Source organism: Mirounga leonina, unplaced genomic scaffold (assembly GCF_011800145.1).
Source record: "Mirounga leonina isolate KUSES-001 unplaced genomic scaffold, KU_Mleo_1.0 Mir_152, whole genome shotgun sequence".
NCBI classification, from domain to species: domain Eukaryota; kingdom Metazoa; phylum Chordata; class Mammalia; order Carnivora; family Phocidae; genus Mirounga; species Mirounga leonina.
The window spans coordinates 7,942,372-7,966,542 of NW_023270380.1; the positions used below are offsets into that span (position 1 = coordinate 7,942,372).

Below are 24,171 nucleotides of genomic sequence, written 5' to 3' on the forward strand. Positions count from 1 at the left end.
AGATCATATTCTCTCCATCAGGATTTTGCACATAAGCATTTTCGTTAAAATGTATAATGGTGTAAAAAGGAAAGATATTTCCTATTTAATTCCTTGAAATGTTGGCATATTTAGCTATGTACAAAACTCTGTCTTGACATAGTTTATATGAGAAAGTCCTTAAATGGATTCAGCCATTTTACGTAATATTCTTGAGAGAGATTGGATATAAAAGCAACACAAAAAATGAAATCTGTGAGTATAAAAAAGGCATAATTTTCTTTTACTTATTCATGGGAAGAGCATTGTTTGGTATTTGATATTACAAAATATTATCTAAATTTCCTAAAAATTATCCCAAACTCATGTCTCAGATTTAATGAAATATATCTCAAATTGCTTTTATTTCTATTTACAAAAGAACTTTTTCAAGCACAAGTCAGTTTGATTCTTAACAAAATAGGGAAGCTCTGCTTATAAATTTTACCAAAACTTTATATCCAATTCTGAATTTTTTTGCTCTCTAGTGCGTTCTGCATATCATCTTGGTTATTATAGTTGCTGTTACCTCTTCTATATGCGTGAAGCCGCTTCTGTATGCATGAAGGAGGTGCAGAAGGCCACTTCCAAGCTAAATGCATGAGGTCAACAGTTCTTAACCTCAAAATCATTTTCTAAACTCTGGGGAAAACTTGGGTGTCTTTGCTTTGCTTATAGAAATTATCTTGTGACATAAGTGAACTTCCTTATTCCTGAGCAGCATGTTAATTTTCCAATCTAATATTATGGTGGTGATCCTCCTTCCCATCCAAGCTGGCTTCCTGCAGCTTTTTAGTTGGTATAGTAATATTGTAACTCTCAGTCATAGCAAAAAGTAACTATCTTTATTAGAGGCCAGGGTTAAAATGTCACCAATTTTGTTTCCTTAGTTTATATTGGCTGTGCTCACTCCAGTGAGCTTCTTTCTTACTGAAAGAAGATGTGGGATTTTTACTTTATTCTATTCCATTTGTCCCCTACATGTCAAGAAGATCATAAAGCTACACCATGTGTGTGTGCTCTTAACCCCATGTATGGGCTATCCTCAATAAATTTTTGATTTTGATTTGGGTATTTTTTAAAATCCTTTTTAAAAATTATTATCCTGCTGAATGAAGTTAGCCTTGATATTTTGGATGCCTTTCTGTGTTCAGTTTACTGGGATAACACATAGAGCAGTGTGTTCTAATTGTTGCATTTTGGGTGAATATCTTGTAATGTTTGAAGTCAGATATGTTCCTAAACAACTCTTCCTATCTACAGATGGTGGCAGCAGAAGCAAAGGAGAACATTTCCCTTACGAACAGGAAATCAAGTTCTTTGCTAAAGTACAGTATACAGTCCCATTTTGTTTTTGCTTCAGTATGTTTGTTTACCAAATGTACTCTATAGGTCTTTGCCTCTTTCCAGGGTGTACTGGTCTACAAATGTGAATTCTGCAAGTAAATATTCTCTGGCACAGAAATAACTGCTTGAATCATGTGGGATAAATTTGTTGCCGGGATACTTGGTCATACTTTAACTCACTGTTCTTCCTGCCATAATCCTCAAATCACTTCCATCTATATGGAGCCTAATTCAAAGCTCCCCTTTTTGGGGCTTTTATCAAATGACATAGAAGAAAAATATCTACTTCTTAATATGCGACGGTGGTTATGATTTAAAAAATTATGAGCATTTCTTTTATAAAGAGGAAAAGCATTTTTCATTTAAAATTATAAAATCTAAAAGTTTTACATTATAAGAAGCTTTACTGTATAATCTTTATTGTGGGACCTCTGTCCTCATTTTACAGATGAGGAAGCTGAGGATCAGAGAGGATAAACTGTTTATATATCAACTATATCCATTTCTATTATTCATTCCATTTAATAAGAATTTATCAATAATCTGCTTTTTGCTTGGCACATTCATGGTTTTCTTTCAGCTAATAAGGGGAGGAGACAGAGTGTTGCAGATTCTCCACATTGGGTTCATTCACTTACACAGCATATACTATGTGCCTAGTCTCTGTCAGCTGTTAGACTACATCCCGGGGATTACTCTCATGGACACAGAATGCCCTTGGGAAGTTTTCCTGTTTATGGTATGCTGCAGTTAACTGGAAGACTTAATATTTTCTGTCAATTTACTTTCAAAGTACTTGCATTTGGTGGTTACTGTAGATCATTTGCAAAATGGCACGTTATTTCAATTGATTAATATTTGGCTTCTGTTATATGTTTTCAGCACTGTGCCCTTTCTGTAAGGGAGATTTCTCTTGTCTTTTCTTATCACTCAATATAGTGCTCAAAATATGTATCAACCATCTCAAGTTTGTCTTGAGCTACATATTGCTGGTTAATCTATTCTACTGGATTGTAATCCCCCTAATAACCAATTATTACAAATGCTGTATTCATGGCCTCTAATCATACATTTAAAATACATTCTTGTTTCGCCCTGACTATGTACTCAGCACCCCTAGTGATTTTGTTTGCAGATGCTTCATGTGGTTTAATTTCTTCTATGATTCATTCATTCACATATTTATTGAGTAGCTATTATGTGCCAGTCACTAAGTTCAAGCAATGTCACAACGTTCTAGGAAGATTACAAAACATGTATATTTTGCTATTATATAAATATGCTACACCACGTTGTAGGAAAAATATGTAGTTAGACTTGAATCTAAATACCGGTAATGCCAGTTATTATTACTTTTTTCATTTATTTTTTAACCAATATTGATCTACTAGGTCCCACAAAGTCCTACGTGCTGGTGATCCAGTAGTAAACAAAACAGAGCAAAGAGTGGTCATAGAGGCTAGGAGAGGGCAATAATGGGAACAACCCAGAAATGTCTATTGTATATACCTTATAGACTCTTATGGAGAGAGACTAATTCAAAATCAAAGTTTTTTGTTTTGTTTTTGTTTTTTGCAAATGATGCTATAAGAACAGAGAATATGGAGGTTTTATCTAGTTGAGGAGGTCAGTGAAGGATTATCTGAGGGAGTGTCACTGGGCTGAGGTCTGCAGGAGTTGGAGTGAATGGATTATGGGATGTGGGAAGAGCATTTCAGGCATAGGGAATGGCATATGCAAAGCCTTGTGGTGTGAGCATACAGGGTGAAGAGGGGGAATTTGCCAAAGACCAGCAGCATTAGAATCCAGGAATGGCGAGTGGGCCTGGAGAGAGGCCATGTAAGAACACCGTGGAGGTAGGTAAGTGGGCAACGTGACTTTGAGTAAGTTACTTTCTGCACCTCAGTTGAATACCTATAAAACAGGGGTGATGACACTTGCCATACAGAGAAGTTGCTAGGGAAAATGAAATGACAGTATGTCAGCTGCAATCCTCACACTTAGTAGAGACTCCATAAATGGTAGTTGTTGATTATTTTTGAACCGATCGGGCACTGAACTACATTAGATGAAAATACTAAGAATATTTCATTTTGAAAAGATATTGAAAGTAATTCCAAACTGTTGAAAATTTGGTGTGTTCCCCATAATCACGTTCTGTCTCACGTATGCACACGTGCATATGCACGCACACACGGGGACCGGAGATAGGGTGAGATTTAAGAGAGGTGTGCTCTAAAATCCTGCCGACTAGCATGGCTACAGATATTGGGGGCCCTGCTGGGTGTGGATAGAACTCTGGCTGCTCCAGGGCCTCAGCCCACTGTGTAGATCTGTTCTCTTTTCCTTTCTTTCAGGTTGTTCTCCCTTTAATTGATCAGTATTTCAAAAACCATCGTTTATACTTCTTATCTGCAGCAAGCAGACCTCTCTGTTCTGGAGGACATGCATCAAACAAGGAGAAGGAAATGGTGACTAGGTAAACAGCTACATAAAATAAAGACTGTTGTGGAGTGAAGTGTATTTGCATTGGAGAAAGAGCTGCTGGGGACCTTGAACTGGGAGCATGCGGAGTGGCCCTCTCCCTCCCCCCCAGCTTCCCGACCCCTGGCCCTTTGGAATCAAACACTGTGAGGAGGATGCTCTCTGCAAGTTAATACATGTGTTCTAAATGTTGAGTTTTCTTCTATTTTGCTGCTAAATAAAATGCTGAATAGAAGGAATAAGGCAACCAGTACAGAATCCACAAGTAGAGGCATCACTGGATTAGTATTTGTGATAAATGGTGCTTTTCACATTACTTCCTTTAAAATTTATCCAGATCTATTATTTTTGCCAAAATTTGAAAAATACAGGCATTTTTCTGGAGTGTAAAATCCCATTTACAGAAATTATCTTTTCCGATGTTTGTTTGAAAATAATGACCAATCGTGGAAGAAAATGACCTAAAAATATGTACTTTCTGAAGATTTCCCCTCACACTACTCAAGCTGGCATCTCAGCCACGCTTTCTCATTTCTGTTTGAACCTAAGTATTCCTCGTAGATTGATTTGTGATTCTGCTGGCTATTTCAAGTCTGATTTTTCAGAATTCTGCCAAAATTTAGTACTCGTGAGATTCGATTACTCAGCAAATCTATTTCTGTATTACCAAATTGCACTGGAATTGACACTAAGCTTTTAGGTTGTGTTTGGGAAAAAAAATTTATATAAATTGAGTAACCTACACAAAGCAGAATACAAGATGTCCTTGGACTTGACTTTAATGATCTGTGATGTCATGTGATGTAAGATTGCCACAGGGTTAAAAATGGTCCCAGACTTCTTTAAATAATGATCTTCCTGTGAAGTTGGTAAAACCGATTATAGTTAAGGAAACAGAGAATCCATCCAGTGGCATACTTGGTTTCCACCAACTTTGTTACCCGAAAAAGAGGAGTGAGGGGCTACTTTCCAAGATGTGAATCCCCTTCCCCTTCTCCCTTTGGCGTGGTCTTCTTTCCTCTTTCCCCAGGAGAGAGAGGCCCATCCCTCTGCATTTCACAGGCTCACCATCCCCAGGGGACTGGGAGTATCTCAGCAGCTAGAAAATGCCAGGGCATCAAGTTACATTTAAACATCCTGCAGCCCTAACTGCAAAGTCTCCTCACACTCCCCCCCACCCCTGCCTTTTATAACAGCAGCTTTGTTCCCAGAGTTGTTGTTGATGTAGCTGTCACTCAATTACGTAAACTAAGAGACAATGCAGTCAGAGAATGTAGGAAAAAATACAAGTATGCAAACTCTGTTCTTTCCCCTCGCCTATATCATGTTTTATCTTCATTACGTTTCATTCTTAGAACTGTTCCCTGACCTCAGAAGTAACTAATTTTCCTTTGCCAACTCTCCCTTATAGAATGAATCAGAAGAGCATTGCTATTCTGTGCCAGCCTCAGTTAATGTGGTTTGGGGGCCTGAGGTACCCCCTTTTTATTAACATTGTACCAGAATGTTTTCCATAATGTCATCTTCAATTTTTCTTCACCTCCTGGAAAGAGGGTTGGCAAATTTTACTTTTCCCTTTACCATTTCCAAAAGAGAAATCCATCTAAAATAACAACGTACAGGACTGAGACACACACTAATAGGAGTAGCTTAATTTCATCACAGCACCTGTGCACCAAACGTAGATAGGATTTAACCTCAGAAAAATTTTGGAATGAAAAAATGAATTAAGGTAATAATAAATTATGGCACATGCAAAATGCTGTCCAGTCACTAAAATTATGCATGCAATTATGTAATAAACTGGGAAAATGATTATTTAAAAAGTAAAATATATATTTAAATAGTATGCATCCAGATTTTTTAGAAACCTATATTTGTATATGTAGAAAAATACTGGTAGGGAAGAAACTTGATTTTAATAATTGTTTTCATTGGGGGTAGTATAGTAGATATTTTTTCTTATTACTTTTGTATATTTTTAAAGTTTTTAAAGTGAAAAAACTTTTATAATCATAGAGATGTGTTTTAAAACAACCCAAATCACCATCAAACTAACAAAAACCGACTAAAATTTTTGTTTGGTATGTTAAAATGGTATCACTGAGATTTATAAATGTGTGATTTCTTACCACTTCAGTTAAATATTACTTCAGTGAATAAAATAGGTAAAAAAAAAAAAAAAAAGGATAAAACACAACAAAAAGTACTGGCCCTGCTACTATGGATAAGCAGTCATGCCTTCATACACAGGTTGAACACTGAAGTGATCATTTTAATTTGTATTTAACAGTAGTGTGTAGCAATAGTTCTGTGGGTCTCAGTTAACTTGCACATTTAAGAACAGGTTGTTTCCATTGGATATTTAGATACTTCTGGCACTAGACATCACGTATTGAGCATTTACTACATGATCATGTGTGTGGAAAAGGGTGAGGTATGGCCTCTGTACTCTGGGAGTGTACCCGGCAATAGCTGGGTATGTGAATAGAAATATAATTCTAGCAGAAAGCCATGCAGTGCTGTGGGATTCCAAGTAAAGTGAGGCCACACTGGATGGGTATGGGCAGGCTAGAGATAAGGGAAAGCCATGATAATTCACAATTGATCTTAAAGAACATGTAGGTCATAGATTCAGAAGGGGGACTATTTTCTACATGTAGATAATAGCATAGAGAGTGTAGAACATAGTAATTTAGGGGCAATGTGGATTATGTAGATTCCTTATGGAATACTGTAATTGACATTAACTGCCAGAATAAGGCATCTTCTTCCTTTTTTCTTTTTAATGTTTACACTTAGTCTTTTTTACTTAATTCATTAGCCCTAGGAAGCCACTGAGATATAGGGCAGTCTGGCAGCAAAAGCAGGATGGAGACGAGTCAGCTTGCTAGGAGGCCATGACAGCAGTCCAGGCTGTCGAGATAGAACTGCTTCCTCAAATAGGTGGTTCTACCCACTAATTCATTCAGTGCGTATTTCTGAATGCCTGCCATGTGCAAGGTGCTGTCCTGGGTTTGAGGATGAACAAGCACATAAAACAATGCGGTTCCTAACTCCAGTGCACTTCAAAGTGCAGCTAGTACCTGCTTACATGTAGAGCTAACCACTTAATAAGTTGTGATGAGTAATGAAAATGTACATAAAGGTCTGGGAATATAGAGAAGATACACATGCGGAGTGGGGCTGGATATGGGAAGCATGGGTGAGAGAAAATCACAGGACAGGGCAATGAGTCCTATGGAAGGTAGGAAGAAGGAGGTCAACATGGTGCTGGAGTTTCGATGCTGAGTGGTTGGAATAATATTGGTGGTGACAGCAAAAAGTAATGACAGAAGAACTGGTTTTGAGAAGAAGATGTTAAATTTGGTTAGGGAATCACTGAAGTATATAAGTAAGTAGTAGCAGGTCATTCGGCTGGAGATGTCCAGCCAAAGGTTGGAAATGAGTGTTTGGTATTGGTGGAGAGACCAAAGCAAGAAATGACATATTCAGAGATTGTACCCCTGTGATGCTCCAAGTTCTGAAATCAGATGAAGGGGGAGTGGAGAGAGAAGCAAAAAGTTCTGAATACCAAAACTTGGCGAATTATTCCATCTGAAGGGTTTTCAGAAATGGGTTCTTGAAGAACACTGAGAATGATTAATTAGAGAAAAAGGGGAAATACATTGCTGTAAAACAGAATTCCGACTTTCCCAGATTGAAATAGTCGATGATGCCACATACCGCAGAGAGCTCTTCAGGATGGAGGTTGAAAAGGTGTTATTAGATTTGCTGACTGGCAGGTATTGCTTTTCAGTAGAGCAGTGAAGTGAAAAGCAAAATGACAAAGCAAGACATCGAAGCTAAGGAAGTGTAGATGCATTATAAATTCTTAAGAATGTTAGTAATGATGGGATATACAGAAAGGGGATAACAACGTTATGGAAAATATTTTTGGAGAAAACTATAGGCTAAAGCTTACAGTAATGAAACCTTAGAGTCAGTATAGAAACTACACTCTGAAACTGGATGGCACAGGAGAGGAAAAAAATATAATTTGTCCTTTGGGTGGACTTGGTTTTCTACATATCTTTATTTCTCTCTGGTAGCACATTGGCCACTGATTAGGAACAACTAAAGTTAAGAAGCAGTTGCTACAATAAGAAGTCATTTTTCTCAGACAAACTCTCAGACATTCAATATCCAACAGAATGGGATACAGAGCAGTTCTGTTTTCCATCACAGCAAAATGTCCTAGGTCTGGATGAATTGGGTTAAAACATGATCCTAGTGTCCTAAATTCAACATTATCTCCAAATGTTTCATGCTGATCCTAGAGAGTCTCAGTAAACAGTAAAAGAGATCACTTAAAATAGGTTGGTAGACATGTAGAGATCCAAAATGTGTACAATTCTAAGAAGTCATCACTCTCTTCAGATGGGGACAGACCTTTGTTGAGTTAGCATGCATAAGGCTCAGTGGATGAGGGCACCTGGAAAAAGTTGCTTTAGGTTTATTGTCTTTTTTTTCCTTACAGTATAGCACAAAGATGAATAATAATGCAGCTCAGGAGGCTGATGTCTCATTTTAAATCCTAATATCTACTTGAACAGATCATTGTTTTCAAAACTTTTAGAACTGCTAGGGGATTTCTCAAGACCTCAAATTCACTTAGACGTTTGTCAATGAATGTTCTCTTGGAAAAGCTATACAATGCTCTATATAATTAATTTTCATTCTTACCTTATTGGCATAGTTACTGAAATGAAAAATGGTAGCCAAAACTTCGTGTAAAGAAGGTCAGTATCACCAGTGTGATTCCCTGTCTCCTTTCTCCCATCCTGCCATGAGCGCGTGACTCCATTTTTTTTTTTTTTTCCCATGGCATAGTGTATATCCTGACGAGTGTACCTCTGCACACTGCTGTTCATGGGAGAGCTTTGCAAGGCAGAATGGGACAGTCAGAATATAGCTGTTTCCGTCATTGGAACAGTCAAGCTGGGTGTGGGTAGCACTGTATGAATGGATCATCAAGGCTAGAGGTTTGGTAAGCTCGGGTTATGCAGATCCTGTGCTCTCCCCAGAGCTCAGGAGAGTGTGGGTAGATGTGACAGGACTATCAGTTGGAATACGGAAGGAGAGGTATCGTGGTAGAGATTTGCAAAAGAGTTCCCCTTCCAGCTTGGACTGGCAGGGGAGAAGGAGCCCTGGGTATTAGCAAAGGCTTGTTGGAGTGGACTTGTCCCATGCTGAATCCTGAGGGGTGGGTAGAAGGGAGTGTAGCAGAGAAGTGAGTGAAGGGTATTCCCCAAAATACTTTTAAGGAGCTTACTAGACTGTGGCCTGGTGGCCAGCCAGGTCAGTAGCAAGTCTTGCCCAGGGTTCTGGGGTCTGATGTATGAGTTAGTGCATATCAGCGCTATCATGCTGAATGCTGAATGCAGGCCACCCTTCCTTGCAGTCTCCCACTACTGATCCCCAGGGAGGACACAGAGACCTAGAGGAGATAAGAAACCAGCTCAACTCAAGCCTTAGCATTGAGATCCCTTGAAGTTAGCCCATCTGTAATGTTTATCAGTTGTTCAAATTTTGTCTCTCCTTCACTGTGTTCAGATTCACTGGATGCTTTGTAAGGGGTGTGATCACGGTTGGAAAAAAGGAAAGTTCAAATGATAAACATACTGAAACTTCAAGTAACCTTTTATGCCCAATGTGCCATACTTCTGGTTTTAAATAATGTCCATGACAACAATACAAATATTTTAGAATTCCAGTGGTTACATTTGGGCAGATAAAATTTAAGTGTGTTCCTTGTGGTATTTGAGTAGTTATATTCTTGTGGAGTTCATATAGATGGCTTTTATATTAATTAGCTTTGCTTTCAAGTTTTTTTTTGGTTTCTTTACTTATAATATGTGCTTTTTTAACCATGTTTGTTAAAGATATGCACTCAGAGATTCTTTCTTTAATACCTTTACTCCACATTCTGCTCAGAGAATTGATTCTTTCTGCGTGACATCATGTTGCTTTTTCCTGCTCATATATCAGCTGTTTATTTTTCTTTTTTTCTTCTTTTTTTTTAATTTTATTTTAATTTCTCCCTGTCTTTTCTACCTTCCCTCCCCCTTTTCCCCCCTTTCTCTTTTGTTTTTCTTTTGTCTTCAGCCTATTCTGCAAACTTGGAGTTCTTGTCAGGCATAGGATTTCACTATTTGGTAAGGAGACCCTTGAAACGAATACGAGCATGGCCATCACTTGGTTTTCTTTGCCAGTTTTGCACTGTGTTGTGTGCTGCTATGTTGCATGAATGCATGTTTGCATGGCTGCATGCATGGTCGTCATAGGCCAAGATAAGGTCCTCGAGGTTGTTTGTAAGTAGCATTATCTGTGGTGAAATTGAAGACTGTAACTTTTTCATGCTGGTCCAAAGCACATTTGGGAAAATCAAAAGGTTTTATTATGAAAGAGAAAAATGAATGCAAGTGGCAGCTTCTGCCGTGTTTTATTTCAGAGGGGTGAAGCAGAACCGGGCCCTCGAATTTGTCTATTTCCAATAGATTGCAGAATGAGCTGTCATAAATCAAAACATTTTAACTGCACTTATTTTAATTTTTTTTTTTTTTTTGTAATGCTCTTGACTACAGATCTGCATGTTGACTGCATTCCAGACACTGGAGCTTCATAGTAGAGACAGTGAGGCAAGGACTTTACTTGGCAAAAGGGACTTTTCGAGTCCATTTTTGTTTGTGTCTGGGTATTCACGTAACTAAAGTCCGCCCATCCGAGCACCTGCTTGTGGACACTTTCCACAGGTTCTCCTTGCTGTGGAGCTGTAGGACCCAAGAGAAACTGGCCGAATTTGTGTTTTAATTTCCTGTCTCTGCTTTTATAAACCACAAAAGCAAACTTAAGCCCTGTGCGCTCTAGGTGATGAGACAGTGTTGGGGTAATACCGGTCATAAAATATTGAGTGTACTGATACAGATGTTGCGAGTTCAATTCCATTTACAGGAAAAGCTAAGGATTATGTCATTTCTTTAAAAGCCACAATGAATGATCAGAGGAATAGGTATGTGTGTGTATATATCTTCTCTCTCTCACACACACACACACACATACACACACACATTACTTTTAAGTCCTTTAAAACAGTCTATTTTTTGAGAAATGATAGTTTCTGGATATAATTCCTTAAACCTCTGTTTGGTTTCTAATTTTATTAGATCCAATATTTGGTGCTCTTAAATTTAGTAATTGAAGGTTCTATTTCATTTAAATTGCCTGAGTTTTTGCATTAATGTTTCAGTTATCCCAAATCAATGTGCAGATGATCTTCAAGATAATTTCTAGTTTACTGACCTTTGTTTGACTTCTCTTCAACATAGAAAAATTTCTGTGAACATTGTGGAGACAGAATTATACACTCTTCAACTTTCTCGTAATAACAGTGGATTCAAGTGTCCTCCGTTTGTCTTATTATACATCATTCTGACGGGGACCCCTTTTCTCAAGTGCAGTGTTTGCATTCTTACTAATGAGCATAATAATACTTTCTTGTGTGCTATTTCTAACTTCTTGCATATTGTAAATTCTTGGTTTTCTATGTTATATTTCACTATAATTTTCTTTAAAAATTTTTTTGAGGTATTCCACATATAGAACAAAATACACAAATCTTGAAGATAGCTTAATGATATAGTTTGTTGAAATTTTACGTATATATATGGATCAAGACATAGAATATTTCCAGCATCCCAGAAGCCTCCCTTGTGCCATTTCCCAATTTATTATCTTCTGCAAAGAAATTATATGCAGACCTCCATTACCATGGGTTAATTTTGCCTATTCTTTAATCTCCTGGTTTTTTTTAAGGGTCCAGTAATTGAAGATAAATGCACAATAAAACTTGTCATACCTCCACTTTAACATCCATTCCATCCCTATGTGATGCTGATATCCCATTTAGGCACTGTATCTTAAACCCCTTAGCCTTTAAATACTATTACTTTTATTTTTAACAGGAATTTACTGGAGAGCTACTATGTGTCTTTGCCTCAAAAGTGTATTTGTGTGTCTTCCTTATATTATTCTAGCCTCTCTTGTTTTCATTGTTTCAAATTTGCTTTGGCATTTGCCTGTAAAGTAATACAAACTTCAAGAGGCCTTCATTAATCAAACATTTTCTAATACAGACTGGTCAAGTTATTGGAATTTTAAGTCTTATCCATGTCATCTCTACACTTGACAGTTATAACCTGACTTTAGACACTAATAGGATGTCCCGGGAAAATAGTGGGCTTCGAATCGGAAAACCTAGATTTAAGTGCTGTATTTACAACTAGACCAGCTGAATGATTTAGATAAGGGACTTGACTTCTTTGAACTCTTGTTTTTGTTTTTGTTTTTGTTTTTGTTTTTTTCATTTTTAAAGTAGGTTAGAATGTCTCCTGATCTTAGAGATCAGTTACACATAGCTGATCTAATGTAGGGTAATGAATGCTCAAGTGCTGTGGAAACTTTAACTGTCCAGCTTTCAGATCTAAGGGATTCCTAGTCTTATTTGCACAGTTTTTATTTAGATAAATCAAACTACAAATGAACCAGACTAGGGAACTTGGCTATTTAAAGTACCTGTACAATGAAGGCTCTATAATCTTCCCGTTTCCAGAGTTCAGTGGAAGTGGTATGCCAGGTATTTATTTTTGATGTGTCTGTTCTGCCATTGTGGATTTCCCTAAAGAGAGAGACCTAAGGATACATATGATATATATATACAGTGGCCCTTTATAGTCCTATTAATCTCTTATTTTTTTTCTTTCTCCCTTCTTTTACATGATACCATTTTCCATATTCTGATGGAATAAATGAATAAACTGATGATCAAAATGTTTTTCCTGTACTGACTTAGTTCAAAAAACTTTTTATGACTTAAGCTAAGGGTAAATTAAGATAGTTTGAAATGGAGGTTAGCAAAGAAATACTTGGGCTTTGTGTCTTATGAACAATGAGCAAAGATAAAGATGTAGAAAGATACACATTAGCCTTCAACATATCAGGAAGGTGAGATTGGAGACACAAGGGGGAACATTAATGTAAACCAACAGACAAAATACTTGTGGTGAGGTCAGGGTTTGATGAGTAATGGACTGTTTATTCCAAGCTGGCTACCAGGTTGTCATTGTACCTCCAGACCTTATCTGTAGTTGAAACTTACCTGATATATTGAAGATTCCCCCAGTTTTGACTTCTCTTTGTGTATGTCTTTTACCTACTTTAAGATATGTTCTATACATTGAGGCACACTAAGAATTAAAGAGATCAGTCATGTTTTTATGCTTCATATGTTCTTTTTGAGGTGTTTAAACCATTTCATTTTATATTTGAAAAAGGTATGTTTTTTAAAAAGGGAAACAAGCCCTTTTCCCCAGAGAACAGTAGTTCTGGTGTATCCACTAAAGTGCTTTATGGAAAAAAATAATAAATTAGTGTCTTCATAATATATATATAGGCTTTCTGTTTGAATTCTGGAATGCTTGTCAGTGATTGTAAGTTGGTGCACTCTAGTATTTTAGAAAATTGGTTAGGGCGTGGATAAGACCCAGGCAAGCTGAGAAGTAGTGAGGATCCCATTGGCCATTTTCAAGGACCCATTATTGATTAATGGAATATCGCTTTTAATCCCATCATTTTATCCCACTTCTGCTAAGTGGAAATTCTGATTACTAATGTCAAGGCAGTTAGAAAATACATAAGCCCTCCTATTACAGCCCATTTAAGCCTTTCAGTCAGTTTTAGAGGAAGCAGAATCCGTAACTAAGCCTCCAACAGGGACAGAGATGGTGCCACAGGTGTATGCATATCAGGGCTTCTTAAGGGCTCTATTTTTATATGTGAAAATAAATCTAATGCCTTAATGACATTCATTTGACGCATTCATTCAATAAACACTGTGTTCAGCTGTGTGGGAGGCACGCTTTCAGGCTGTCGGGATAGGAAAATGAAGATTTCTACACTTGTGCACTGCATCCAGGCCAATCCAGGCATCTGTCACCTGTCCTCCTTCACGAGCAAAGTGACCATTCTGTCTGAATCCCCTCTTGCTCTTCCAAACCATGCTCCACAACAGTTCAGTCTTCCCAAACCCAGTCTCTCCTGTCACACTCCTGCGTATTCAGTGGCTTCCCTTTGCTTGAAAATAAAAATTCTGAATCTGGCCACAACAGTATTTCACAGAGTGTCCCCAGTGTACCACTCCATCCTCATTTCCTGGCACTTTCTCGCTCTCGACAGTTCCACCTAAGCGGCCCTCTTTCTTCAAAGTGTTGTATTCCTTTCTGCGCAGGGTCTTTGCACATGCTATAATTCCTGACTGGAATGGGGTCTCCAGACGTAGCAGTCACCTCTCTGGTCCTCTACACCCATAATGGAGTAAGCCACTCATCCTTCAGACTTCAACCTAAATATTACTTACTCTGTCAGGAAAACCTTCCCCAATCTCCTTGATTTTACTCCCTCCCCCTCCTATTACAACATTCTCACAGCTCCCAGTACCTTTCCTTCATCTCAGTGATGATGTCACCAGATTCACATCTCTCACTCACACAAACCTCTCTGCTCACTGAGGGCTTATTGTTGTATCTGAGGTCTGGCACATAGTACATATTTATCAATATCTGATGACTGAATGAGTGAACGAACTAGGTTGTGCCTTCAGAAAGCCTACAGTCTGATAGAAAAGAGTAGACACTAAGAACGATGCAGTAAGAGCTCTTGATTTTAAACTTTCTTACATTCATGAATAACTGAAAATTTACTTTTTTTTTCCTTATGAGATTATTAAGAAAAATGTATTACCCAGTTATCCCACAATTTATAAGAATCACATTTTTATTTATTTATTTATTTTATTCTTTAAGCTGTACGAGAAAACACTTAGGGCACTTACACTGAACAGTAAGTAACGTGTAAGTAATGACTCTTCAAACATGATCATTAAACCCAACCAACAGTGATCCTTTCAGCTACAGGAACGACTTGAGAAGGCTCGCACCAAACAGTTGTCATTTGGAGGCCTTTTCTACTTTCCCACTTTCTGGTGAATTTTTAACGTATTAGCAAGAGAGCAAATTGTCCAGAGTTACTGGAGAGTTTCCAGATTTGGCCGAGGGACTTCTAGGAAGGCCTGGACTCCAGCAAGCACTCAGTAACATGATGAGCATAGCACTCCAAAATTTCTCCTGGTTTGACCTCAGTGACCCTAGAGCCCTATGTGGCACATCATTAACTCCACTCCAATATTAGCCACAGGGCTATTGAACAAGATAAGGATTGTTATGTATTTAAATGAAGCAGTAGTTCTTGTTAAAATGTTGGGTTTTCTCCCTCCAGGTGGGGATGCCTGATTTAAACTGCTGCCTAAATCTTAATGTTACATTTAGAAGAGTTTCAAGAGTAAAGTTATTAATATAGTGGATTCTATCAGTTGGTATCTCTCCCTGATTAAAAAATTAGTGAGTTAAGTTTATGTTGATCCATCTGTTATCTGCCCGCTCCCAAAACCCATTGAGGTGTTTAAAATGAGGACTGCTATCTCATATCAGGAGATATTAGAAAATTAGTCCATGTACGTATTATCCTTAAGAAGGTTCAAATCGTGCTTACTTTTGTTTCCTAGGACACAGAATGAAAGGAAAATTACTTAAAGTACTCAGAGTCTCTGAGGACTGTGCATATCTAAGAACTGAACCTGTCGTTATGCTGGGTATCTAATGGTTCAGTTATGCACAGCCTGCTACTTTTGCTGGTTATTGTTGTCATCACTTGAGGACCATTAAGGTCTTTCCCTAACATAACAGTTCTGTGGTTTGATGACCCTATACGTGGCAAAGACAAGAATTTCCTGGATTTAACTTGTTTTATATGTTACATAAAAAATAACCTATTTCTTATAGAGAGATACATTGGGTCAGAAATACCAGAGTTAAAAACCTACAATGAGGATCATATCAGAAAACAGTATTAGAGCAATACAGATGTTTCTTTCCCCTGTACATATTTCTATGAGAGAATGTCCTGACTTTGGAGTAAAAGAATAGAATATGTAATTACGTAAAATATATTTTCAGTTTAACTGAAACTTCTCACCAAGTTAAAGTTTCAGTAATTTTATTCTGTTCAGGATTGCAGATTTCAGAAGGAATAAAGTCATTGGGACTTTTCAGTTTCTCTCTATCCCCTCCTAGTTTGAGAGAAGTTTGTATCTCTAGCATAATTTTATTCCACATTATTAATGAGGATTCCGCCAAGATTAATCATTTCTTCAAAGGAGAGAATGCAGGGAGGTATTGCCATGCAAGAAAAGTGAGGTAGAAGAACGAAACTTAAAATGGTTGTTACTGCTTTCTCAGTGGAGGGAAAGTCCATTCTGATCATACTCCATACATCAGATGGCAAAACAGAAGCAGGACATCATATGTCATATTGTGGGTAACACTAAAAGCTCCTGAATTACAGAACCATATATTAAAAACCACAAAACAATTTGGGAATAAAATACAAAAAGAATATTTTGACTCTAACATCTTTAACTTCGTTATTTTTATTTAGAGAGTTATAGTATTGTATGAGAGTTGGTACAATGATTTTAAAAACTGGATGCTTGCTGTCTGTTGCTGTTAGACTCGGGTATAAGTTACGATTTTAATTATGTACCTTTTATGCTTACACACTGATGTAAACACACAATCTTAAAGACAAATATGCAATCCACAGGGGTTTCCCTAGGTGTTTAGAGGTGATGCAGGTATGTTTGAAGCCAAAGGAAGTAATTTGGACCTTAAAAGATCGTGAGTTGAAAAGTATCAAACTTTTGGTTTTTATTCTAGTCTGAGTAGTGAAGCAATTACATGTAGTTAAATATTTGAAAATACAATCATCACTTTAAAATTTTACCATCGTACTACACGTTCACTTGTCTTTCCTGTTTTTACTGATAGCGTGATTGACATTTCTGGTGATGGTGATCTGGAGAGCCTGAAGAAGGGCAGGATGTGGGCAATTCTTATTTTATTTAAAACTCCTACTACAAGCTTTAATCTCTTCAAGACTAACCATTAGTTAGGCTTTTACCTATTGCTGATAGAACAGATGCTTTTGCTTGGTCTACACCACAAAATATTGAAGATTCAATTAATACTTTCCTCGATCTGTTAGGATCCTTTCTCCACCGCTTTTCACGCGGAGATGTTGCCGTTCAGAGTTCTCCTGCGTCTCCTACGGAGCACCCCGCTTCACGGGGCTTATGGCTTGTGACTTTACAATCACAGAAATTTCACATTCACCATATGCATTTTAATCTGACTCACAGAACTTTTCTGGCCAGTGGTACAGTTTCCTCCTCTTCACAACCCACAAGATTCAACTGAATGCCTGCTGTAGGCCAGACGCTATCCTAGGGGCCAGACACTGTCCTAGGGGTCAGACAGACACTGTCCTAGGGGCTGGCCTACAGCAGGGAACAAAAGTCCCACCTCACAAGTTCTTACGAACGGAGGTTTAAAATACCCCAACTGCTCCTTTGGAAAAGGGCATGGTCAGGCTTAGGACAAAGTACAAACAAGGTCATCTATACAAGGAGCCAGCAGACTGTAAGGGAAAGGGGAAAAGAACTGTTGAGTTTTAGGATGAGAGTGAGCCTCTCTGACTTGGCGCTAAATAATAGTTGCACGTTGCTGTGTATCCCATCTTCCTCCTGGGCCTTTATCTTTCTCCTTTTCTGTGCTGCATTCTCCTTATCTTTCCCATTTCCAAACATTGGAGGCCCTGAGACCCTTTTTCTTCTGTATTTATGCACATGCTGGCTTATTTCATTCAGGCCCACAATTTTTGAAAGTACCTGTATGCTTGTGGTGCCCAAATGTATAGCTCCAGGTCACGTCTGTTCCCTGCATCCCAGATTTGTGTACCGACTGCCTATTCTGCCTGATCAACAGGCCCATTGTACTCAACCTGTCCAAAGCAGAGCATGCTACCTCCCCCCGCCCCACACTGCCCCTCCTCTTCTCTCTCCTTTGGCTCCTTTCTTGCGCTCTTTCCACATCAGAAAATCTTACCACCATTCACCCAGTTGCTCATACCAAGTGCTCACCCAAACAGTCTTGGGGTTATCTTTAACTCCTTCCTGTCTCATCTCACGTTCAGGCCATAAGCATATCTTTAAAATAAATTCTTCACTGCGGATATCCTAATCCAAATTCACTGCCCTCAATCCTCTGATTCTAGATGACTCTAGTAGATTCCTAACCGACTTCACTTTTGCCCTTCCAGAGTTTTGCACATGGTGAATTAATCCTTTTAAAATATAAATCAGATCCCATCCTGTTCAAAACCTTAAGAATGTCTCCCTATTGCACTTGAAAAAAAAAAAAAAAATCAAAGTTCTTGCGCTGGTTGCAAGGGTCTAGAACCTGGCCGCTCCCCTCTTCTCTACTTCATAGGGTCCTTCTTTCCCCTGAATCTTGATCATGCATTGGCCACCTCCACTTCCTTGCCTGGAACACTAGCCCCATTTTCTGCCTCAGACCCTTTGCACATGCTGGTCCCTCTGCCTGGGTGCCTTCTCCCAGATCTGTGCATGATTCATTCCTTCATTCAAATCTCTGCTCAGGTGCCACCTTCTTAGAAAGGGCTTGGTGACCACTCACCCTATTACTCTGTCCAGTTGCTCTAATCCCTATCCCCTGATATATATATTAATTATATAACATATACTCTAAATTATTTAATTATATACAAAATATAAAATACTTATTTTGGTGTAGCCTGATATTTTGTTTCATATTGATTTTTTTCTTAAAATTTTATTCCCTGTGTCCCCCATTAAAATGCAAGTACCATGAGAACTCTCTTTTACTTATTACTGGGACTTTGAGAATGCCTGGTATTTGACAAGTATTGATTGAGTGAATGAATCATTAAATGAGTAATACCTCTACGGACCACAGTGGAAGCTCTAAGACTGCCGCTAATCAGTAGACAAGGACGTAACAAATTCTGCCCTTCTGCTGATTTTGTCTTCATTATTACCAGAAATTCTGACAATCAAAGCACAAGAAAAATGGAACATTTTATTTAAGAACTCAGAGTCTAGTAATGAATACCTTATATTTTTTTTTCTTATTTGTATCGTATCACTAAACTGGCTTATCTAGGTTCCAAGGTAGTTGTTAATTTTCATGTGTATTTAATTCATTTTAGAATCTTTTTTTTTTTTCCACAAAGAGTATAACATACTCAAAAGTTACAAAAACTTACATTCAAATAGGAGTCATTAATCTCTGGGCCCAGGAAATGACTTTATATATTATAAATAGGAAAGTATAAAATGAGGAAATGACACTAACAGACTATATTGTGAGTGGTCAAATTACTTTGTAACTTTGGATTCATCATTTTGTTTATTTGCTCACATGTATCTTTATCACAGAGTAGAATGGACATAGTAATTGTATAATTCATATTTCTGTACTTTCTGATAAAACATGCCAATCAAAATGGGTGAATTTCATCTGACTTTCAAGAGAAGTCATCCCCATTTCAATCATCTCGTAAGAGGATTTAACTTCTTCAGCCACTGATGCTTATTTACAGGACAGTTTGGTAGTTCTTTTTAACAAAGACCAAAAACATTCAGGCACATTAGTTCATCTTAATGCAGTTGGATGGAATAAGAAAGTAGAGACACTTGGGTAATTAAAAGGGAGTTAAATTTATTAGACTTTTAGCCCACCTCCTTTCATAAACATATGAGTTCACTTTAAAAGTTGACACACAGTATGACTTAGAATGGAGATGAGCCAGTATGGGGAGGCGAATATATTTGAAGAATTCAGTTAAAACACCTCAGCCTGGCACAACGCTTTGAATGCTTCTCGAGTATGTCAGCTATTTGATGAGACATGCTTTATTGCTTTTCTCCTTACATTTGCATAACCACTTTTGAGCAGAAAAACCGCATGATTTCAAACTTGATTATCAGAAAATCGTTTTAATCGCGTTATTATAGAATTGTACCATTGACTAATTTTTGGTACAAAAATCTTACTAGAAAAGAACAGTGAGAAATCCTCAGGGCAATTTACACAGCCTTCTTTTTCCTCTTTAGGAAATGATGCCACATCAATTGTCAACTGCCTTCATATTTTGGGTCAGACTTTGGATGCCAGGTAAGTGAATACATTTTTGTCTACATGACTGTAGGAATGCTACACAAGAATATGAAGACTCACTTTGTCTCTTGATTTCATTCTTTGGAATTGTAATAAAAACTTAAGTGTGGGTGAAAAAATATTTTGTAAATGATGGATACAGTGGCATTTTATTATTTTTATGATCTTGTATAAATTGTTAATTCACATTTCAAGTAATTTCTGTAGCAGCTAGGAATGTAATGGAGGGTTGAATTGGGAATGTATCACGTGAAGTAGAAATGGTAAGCTCCAACTTGAGAAGTCTTAGTAGCTTCTGGGTGTGGTGCCATTGTGCTCTGCATTTGTGATACCATTTAGCTTTATAGGAACAGGGTTTTATTCTTATTTTATAGATGAGTAAAGTGAAGCTAAAGATTGCATAGTAAGTGTGGAAGTAGACCAAGTCCCAAGTGTGTGTACTGCCCTCCTGGCAACGTGACTGGAAATCCAATAGGTTGCCTAAATACAAAATCAGTGTATCTCACAGAGTTGATTCAGCCTTTAAGCCATACATGTATTTCATTTATTATCCAGGATAAATCTAAATAAGAGTTCCTAAATGTCTCCTACAGAGAATATGCCATGATGCTTTCTATTTATTTTCACGTTTAAAATTCTATGAGAGGTGCTTTATATAATAAATGAAAAAAAAAAAAGATGCTAATATACACCTTCATTTCCTAACTAGACTTGGTGGCATTAGAGGGTCACTTCTGTACAAAGTTCAGCCTTTGGAGGCTCATTTAGCTGATTGCTACACTTAAAGCACAAAACATCCATATCATTTGATGACTGGGTTGAGCTGGGATTAAATGTTTCTTTCCCATACAGTGCCTCAAGAAACATTCTGGTTGTGTTGGATTTGGGATTAACTCAACTGGCTCAAAGGCTGTGTTTTGTCAGAGTATAAAACAAACACTCTGAAAATTTGAAAATGCTGGTAGAAAATAGAAAGCATTTGCACCGCCTTTTGATCGGGGTCCGAAGTAAGTTGACTCTGAAGGCATTTAGGAAAGGTGATGCATTTACAGAGTGATACTGCTTATAAGTTCAAGTACACTGAAAAAATTGGGAGTGAATTAAAAAGATTTAGTTGACTGAGTGGCTGTAATGGATAAATGGAGAGTAGAAGCACGTTTTATTTGTATTCCCACTTGCTCCTTTCGCAAGGTGTATGTTCTCCCTTCTTTCCTTCCTAGGACCGTAATGAAGACTGGCCTAGAGAGTGTTAAAAGCGCACTCCGAGCTTTCCTGGACAACGCCGCGGAGGATCTGGAGAAGACCATGGAGAATCTCAAGCAGGGCCAGTTCACCCACACCCGAAACCAACCCAGAGGTGTCACTCAGATTATCAATTACACCACAGTGGCTCTGTTGCCGATGCTATCATCATTATTTGAGCATATTGGCCAGCATCAGTTCGGAGAAGATCTAATATGTATGTGAATCTATTACTTAGAGTTTCATTATCTAATAGTACAATGAGAAATTATAAAAGCTCCATCTGGTTGCTCAAACACTGCCTACTTGTTAAACTGCGCTTCCCCCCACCACCACAACATTAGGTTGACATTTGAGTTACAGAAACCATTCTTAAAGAGATAGATCCCTGAGTCACATGGCTTCACAGAAGGGACCAGGAAGGTGGTGGCTGTGGGCACTCACTGCCATCTTGTTGAAGTGCGGGTTCCCCAAATTTTACTATTTCTGTGTTCTCTCTTTCCATGGAATTTTTCCTGTGCAGTTTGAGCATGGGACATGCAATGTTAAATGTTTTTGAATTATATCTGAGTCAGTGCTGATTGTTTGTACAAGCTGTGTAACCAACAAATATGAGACTGCAGAGACAAAGTCTGTGTCTAAATCATGGGTCTACTAGGGTGGCTCACATATTTTTTGTTTATAGGTTTCAGTCTATTTTCATGGGGGATTTAATCAGCTGGTTTTGCCTGGAATTCCATAATTATTAAAAATATCCACTTGGGGCACCTGGGTGGCTCAGTCGTTAAGCGTCTGCCTTCGGCTCAGGTCATGATCCCAGGGTCCTGGGATCGAGGCCCGCATCGGGGCTCAGGGGAGAGCCTGCTTCTCCCTCTCCCATTCCCCCTTCCTGTGTTCCTTCTCTCGCTGTGTCTCTCTCTGTCAAATAAATAAAATTAAAAAAAAAAAAAATCCACAGGTTGCTCAACCCAGTGTGGAAATACAAATAATATCAGACCTGTCCCAGTTTCCTGCTGATATGAACATGAAAGGAGATGTATGTCCCTGTTAAACAGTCAAGTGGGTCTTGACTGCAGACATACCTCTCACCCTCAACCTTATAGGTCTCCCAGGTGAAGCAGCACTCTGGGTGAAAACCACTGCATTACTCAGTGGGTAACACAACCGCTACTCGCCAAACATTTCCTTGAACCATTGTAGGAACATTGCTTACAGTGTAGTGTAGACATGGAAACAGGTCTGGATGTAATCTTTTTGGAGAATGATTTCTCCATTCCTATCATCGTAGATTCTCCAGGAAATGGTAGAAGAATTAGAATTAGAAATCCAGGGTTCTTAGATTTTTTTTGCCTCTTAAACGTGTCTTATTGGATCATAGATCATCTATAAGGTTTTATTTTATTTTATTTTCTGGCTTCACTATAGGATTGACTTACTTATGCCTTGAATGTCAGGTCAGAAATTAACTCACTGCCTCCTCCAGCATTGTCATTACTGTTCACTTAGGTGTTAAAATAAAAGACCCAGTCTTTATGTACCTTCAGAACAGGAGACAAAAATCTGTCCTCCCAGATAGTCTTGTGCTTAATTGTATTCTGGAAGAAATCCTTTTTTCTTCTATCTAGAGAAAAACTATAAAAAAAAAAAATGCTCCTGAGAATGTTCTAAATAGATTATAGTACATTTCAGCTCCTTAAAGAAAAGAATTATATTTGAGAAATAGTTTTTATATTTCATTTTACCTACTTGTTCTACTTTTTCTTCTTTTTAAATGTAAAAATATTAGTATGCCCTCAGTATGGAATTTTGGTTTCAGCCTAAACTTTCTTAGGACAACATATAAATAAAAAGTGTTTTTGTTCTTGTTTTTTTGTTTTTCCTTAGTGGAAGATGTACAGGTGTCGTGTTATAGAATTCTGACTAGCTTATATGCTTTGGGAACCAGCAAAAGTATTTATGTGGAAAGGTAAGATTTTAAAAGTTTAACTGTATTAACAGCTGTTTCAAATGTTATAACTATTTATTTCAAGTCTTTGCTTTATCAGTTTTTCCTTAGTTATAAACTAAACAACCAGATTAACATATTGAATTCCTTGGGAGTAATTGAACAATCTTTAAGTTAAATTTGAATTGATATAATAAGAGTCAATTAAATTATGTAGAAAAAAATGTAAAGCAGTAATGGTAACGATCATATTTAATGTAAAGATTAAAGAGAGTGTTTACGAGTTTTATGAAGGAATTTGCTGGAACAGTTTCTCATTATATATCTGAAAAGGAAAATAAGCATAAATATTGGCAGTTATTAGGATGAGCTTTATTTTTGCATGTTCTTACATTCAAGAGGAGGAGATTATCAGGTGATATGGACAGGTCAAGATAAGACTCCCTACTGCATTTAAAATAAGGGGTCATTGGAAATGACAGTATAAGACTTCTGTGAAAAAGAGAAGAGAAAAAGAGGGCAGTTTTTTTAAAAGGCTAAAGAAAATGACATTCAGAGAGAAGACTGATAAATAAATGAAAGGATATTCTGATGGAATAATATTGAAAAGATGTAAATTCTCCCCAAATTAATCTATAGTTAATTACAATAAAATTTGAAGTAGAAATTTGCTTTTTATTGAACTTGACAAAATAATTTGGAATTTCATTTGAAAGAATAACTCATGAGACTAGCCAATAAAATTTTGAGATGAAAAAAGTAATGGAAGGATACTCATTGGCCTACCAAATATTAAAACTTACAAAGTATCAATAATTAAAATAGGGTGGCAAGTGGATAGAGATAGGACAGTAAATCAATGTAAAAGGATAATTGGATTCACGCTGCATGTTTTTTACCTGCATTTTTTTTTTTTTTTTTTTTTTT

General features: G+C 37.5%; 1 protein-coding gene across 1 annotated transcript in view; it reads left to right on the plus strand.

The window, feature by feature from the left end:
- The window catches only part of RYR2 (ryanodine receptor 2), a 725,313-nt gene that overhangs the window by 570,282 nt on the left and 130,860 nt on the right, over window positions 1–24,171 (plus strand). The window contains exons 60-65 of the mRNA XM_035008528.1: window positions 1,282–1,346; window positions 3,723–3,844; window positions 9,997–10,046; window positions 19,994–20,054; window positions 21,278–21,516; window positions 23,184–23,265. Of these exons, the coding sequence (XP_034864419.1) occupies window positions 1,282–1,346; window positions 3,723–3,844; window positions 9,997–10,046; window positions 19,994–20,054; window positions 21,278–21,516; window positions 23,184–23,265 (619 nt within the window). The remainder of the gene's footprint in view (window positions 1–1,281; window positions 1,347–3,722; window positions 3,845–9,996; window positions 10,047–19,993; window positions 20,055–21,277; window positions 21,517–23,183; window positions 23,266–24,171) is intronic.